Source organism: Micropterus dolomieu, linkage group LG06 (assembly GCF_021292245.1).
Source record: "Micropterus dolomieu isolate WLL.071019.BEF.003 ecotype Adirondacks linkage group LG06, ASM2129224v1, whole genome shotgun sequence".
NCBI lineage: Eukaryota > Metazoa > Chordata > Actinopteri > Centrarchiformes > Centrarchidae > Micropterus > Micropterus dolomieu.
In genome coordinates this window covers 30155109-30159556 of record NC_060155.1, presented here as the reverse complement: position 1 = coordinate 30159556, position 4448 = coordinate 30155109, and the positions used below count along the sequence as shown (strand labels likewise).

The window sequence follows — 4448 nt, the reverse complement described above, 5'->3', positions numbered from 1 at the left end:
TCTCTCTCTGTCTCGCTCTCTATCTCTCTCTGTCTCGCTCTCTATCTCTCTCTGTCTCGCTCTCTATCTCTCTCTGTCTCGCTCTCTATCTCTCTCTGTCTCGCTCTCTATCTCGCTCTCTGTCTCGCTCTCTATCTCGCTCTCTGTCTCTCTCTGTCTCGCTCTCTGTCTCTCTCTGTCTCGCTCTCTCTCTCTCTCTGTCTCGCTCTCTGTCTCTCTCTGTCTCGCTCTCTATCTCTCTCTGTCTCGCTCTCTATCTCTCTCTGTCTCGCTCTCTGTCTCTCTCTGTCTCGCTCTCTATCTCTCTCTGTCTCGCTGTCTATCTCTCTCTCGCTCTATCTCTATCTCTGTCTCTATCTCGCTCTATCTCTATCTCGCTGTCTATCTCTCTCTATCTCTATCTCTATCTCTGTCTCGCTCTCTGTCTCTCTCTATCTCGCTCTCTCTCTCTCTCTGTCTCTCTCTGTCTCGCTCTCTATCTCTCTCTGTCTCGCTCTCTGTCTCTCTCTGTCTCGCTCTCTATCTCTCTCTCTATCTCTATCTCTATCTCTGTCTCGCTCTCTGTCTCTCTCTGTCTCGCTCTCTGTCTCTCTCTGTCTCGCTCTCTATCTCTCTCTGTCTCGCTCTCTGTCTCTCTCTGTCTCGCTCTCTGTCTCTCTCTGTCTCGCTCTCTGTCTCTCTCGGTCTCGCTGTCTATCTCTATCTCTATCTCTGTCTCTATCTCGCTCTATCTCTATCTCGCTGTCTATCTCTCTCTCGCTCTATCTCTATCTCTCTCTCGCTCTCTGTCTCTCTCTCTATCTCGTTCTCTCTCTCTCTCTGTCTCTCTCTGTCTCGCTCTCTCTCTCTCTCTGTCTCGCTCTCTCTCTCTGTCTCGCTCTCTGTCTCTCTCTATCTCTCTCTCTGTCTCTCTCTGTCTCGCTCTCTGTCTCTCTCTCGCGCTCTCTCTCTCTCTCTCGACGAATAAATTAGTGAACGTTTATGTCATCTTCGTTCTCCTTAATATCGGCACATGGAAAACCAATCGCTGATCATCCCCAACCGTCGATAGGCGGTCCAATCAGAAGATGCCGGGGATCGAACCGCCGACCTTCTGGTTAGTGGCTGTCGCCAGGCTACTGCGGGTGTCTCTCTTCCAGTTTCCCAGCAGCCATTGTGTATCTGCTCACAGCACCTCGCCGCAGAACTCTCAGTCCGAGCAACAAAGACTTTTGAATAAGGATGCGCCGATCCGGCTTTCTCAGCCCCAAGTCCAGTACCTGGGCTTTGGGTTCCGACCCCTGCGTGAAACGAATCGGCTGCATTCCTCAGTAAGGCGGCGTCGGGCTCCGGCAGAGACCCCCCAGCTGCTGAGCGCTTGTCTTTAGCTCTCCCAGCATAATGTCCGGGCCCCCGGCGCACTGCTGGCGGAGTAAGTGAACAGATCGGCCCTCTTGTCATGATACCAGATGTGAGTCAGCATCGGGCCGGTATCCGGGATCAGGATCGGTGCATCCACCCGGGAGCAGCGTCGTGTTCAGGTCAGAGCGGCCCAGCGCACATAATACTGAAACCGTTATTCGAGTCCTGATCGGGCTCACGGGGAGGCACCGGATCAGGGATCAGGAAATGAGCTGTGAAATCTAAAACCAGGTTCAGGTTCTCTGCATTAAGTCTTCAGCCTGTCTCTGCAGGGTTTCGCCTTCGTAGAGTACGAGATGCCCGAGGCGGCTCAGCTGGCTCTGGAACAGATGAACTCTGTCGTCCTCGGGGGCAGAAACATCAAGGTGAGTCCGGATCCAGTTTAGACCGTCACAGACCAGTACAGACCCTTCAGGTCCGTCTGTGTTTCAGACTTCGCTCAGGTCTTTGTGTTTTTCTCTCCCGCTCGTCTTGCAGGTCGGAAGGCCCAGTAACATCGGCCAAGCTCAGCCAATCATTGACCAGCTGGCGGAGGAAGCGCGTGCCTTCAACAGGATCTACGTGGCGTCCGTCCACCCCGACCTCTCCGATGACGACATCAAGAGCGTGTTTGAGGCCTTCGGAAGGATCAAGTCCTGCATGTTGGCCCGCGAGCCGACAACCGGACGGCACAAAGGCTACGGCTTCATCGGTGAGCGCCGCGGGCGAGCTGCCCCTGATGTAACCTTCACAGCAGGCAACCACGAAGCTGAGGGGGCAGACGCGGTCCACAGAGGACACTTCGCTCAGACAATTACTGAGAAATTTAGCTTTAAAAAATAAATGGCTGCAGCGGATTTTTGCGATTAGCTGGTTTCAGCTACGTTCTTTTATCAGAAATGTTTCTAAGCGTTTGTCCTGAACCCAAACGTCTCCGCTGCCTCTTCTGGCTCCACCCAGCTTCTGTTTCTCAGGTGGGAACGTTTTGCTATTTCAGCGCTTATCAGAGACTCGCCACTTCAGGAATCCTCAGTACGCAAAGCCCGTTACGCCAAAGATGGCTGCGTGAAAGGTACCGAGCCGGGAAGGGGGGTCCGATCTGATCCGCACGGTTTCTGTAACGCCACTCGTGTCCCGGACGCTGCGTTTTGTTTGGTCAGCCACTGGAAGCGTCTCGGCATCGGCTTGTGGCTAATTTGTCATTTGGTCTCCACGGCTCGTTCTGACCCCGTGTGGTTCCGTCGCCTGCGGGCTGCATATCCACAGGGAGCCTTTCCGACTAAGAGCGCTTGGCCTCAGATTTAGTTGGTCTGGGCTTCAGTTCTGGCTTTTGTGTTTCTACGTAGTTAAATGTTTCTTTTTTGTTTAGTGCTGTTTTTCGGGAGTCTGCACAGGGGGTTTTATTTTGAAAACTGACCAGATGAGCTCAGGCAGCCACGGCTAAGGAGGACACGGTGGAGGTAACCCCGGAAAGCCCGACCGCAGGTTTATCTCTGACATTCATATCGTGGGATCTGAGTGAAAGCTGCTTCGGGTCAGGTATTTGGGACCAACGGGACCAGGTCTCTCCTGCACCTTCTCTGCTCACCTGCAGAATCAGCAAGAAAACCTGAACCGGTTTGAGGGCTTTGCCCCAAAATCAGTTGTTTTCCCCGTAGGTTGTACTTCTGCCACACGTGCGTGGTCGACCCCGATGAGCCGCACGGCTTAATATGTTTCCCGGCTTGACGATTGGCCTTCCAGCCGGAGGGGCGGGATAACCGCCATCTTTGGCGTTGCGGACTTCCCCTATAGAATAGGATCGAGGATTCTTTGAGTCTCCTCCACGAAACGTCTCGTGTGTCTCTGCCTGTGAGGTCATGACAGCGCTCTTTCTGAGCTGGCGTAGGGAACATGGCTGCATATGTCTGAGTGCGCTGCGGCGCCCTCAGCTGGCGAGGATGACGAGTAACATCTGATGCTTTTGTCTCTAGAGTACGACAAGGCGCAGTCCTCTCAGGACGCCGTCGCATCCATGAACCTGTTTGACCTGGGGGGTCAGTACCTGCGGGTGGGGAAGGCCGTGACTCCGCCCGTACCCCTCCTCACGCCGCCGACCCCCGGAGGTCTCCCCGCCGCTGCCGCTGTGGCTGCCGCTGCTGCCACCGCCAAGATCACTGCCCAGGTAACTCCTGAAGCTCCGCCTACTGACGAACGGATCAATGAGTGAAGTCTAGAAGTACTGCGGTATAACATGGGGTAGTACGGAGTACTGCAGTACTGGATGTACTTTTCTGTAAAGAACAAGGTATTCTGGGCAGTATTTTATGCAGTAGTATTTATAATTATAGCAGTATTTGTTTTTCTGTTGAATACTGCCTGATGTACTATGTAGTACTATTTTCTGCAGTATTTGATATGTTTTGTGGAATAGTGTACAATATTTTTACTGTATCTCATGTACTTGGAGCAGTACTGCAGTATTTTGTGTTTTCCACAGTGTTAAATGTGTTTTCTTCTGTGGTGCGTTCAGGAGGCGGTGGGAGCGTCGGTGCTCGGAGCTCTGGCCGGACCGGCGCTCCTCTCTCAGCAGCTGGGAGGACTTCCTCAGGCTGTCATGGCGGCTCAGGCTCCAGGTGTCATCACAGGTAGGAACTAGCTACAGCCCCGCCCACACACCTGTAAACCCCGCCCCAACAATGACGAGGCATCCTGCTGTCCAATCACGTTAAAAACCTCCTTGCTGGAGCGTCGGCGTGCGTTTCCTCTAAGCCCCTCCCGCAGCGTGCCACACACCTGCGTTCTGTTTAACGTAGAAGCTCGGCAGCAGAACGCCTCACAGAGAAGAACCTTCAGAACCTTTCAGGACTTTTTTTGAATCAGTTCTGCTGTTTAGTGAACGTTTGTTCTGTGCTGAGAACCCAGAGGTCCAGGTCCAGGTCCAGGTCCAGGTCCAGGCTGTCTGTCCCTATTGATGTTGTGTTGCTTCGTCAGAAGCGGCTCCACTAATAGATTTTCTCTTTTATTGTCTTTTTTCTCTCTCTCTGTTTTTTCTCCCCCCCTCCCCCCCCCCCCCCCCCCCCCCCCCC

General features: G+C 53.4%; 1 protein-coding gene across 1 annotated transcript in view; it reads left to right on the top strand.

Moving 5' to 3' along the window:
- The window catches only part of puf60a (poly-U binding splicing factor a), a 9604-nt gene that overhangs the window by 1888 nt on the left and 3268 nt on the right, over positions 1-4448 (top strand). Inside the window, exons 3-8 of the mRNA XM_046052094.1 lie at positions 1140-1284; positions 1449-1520; positions 1654-1766; positions 1879-2092; positions 3354-3544; positions 3893-4007. Of these exons, the coding sequence (XP_045908050.1) occupies positions 1140-1284; positions 1449-1520; positions 1654-1766; positions 1879-2092; positions 3354-3544; positions 3893-4007 (850 nt within the window). The remainder of the gene's footprint in view (positions 1-1139; positions 1285-1448; positions 1521-1653; positions 1767-1878; positions 2093-3353; positions 3545-3892; positions 4008-4448) is intronic.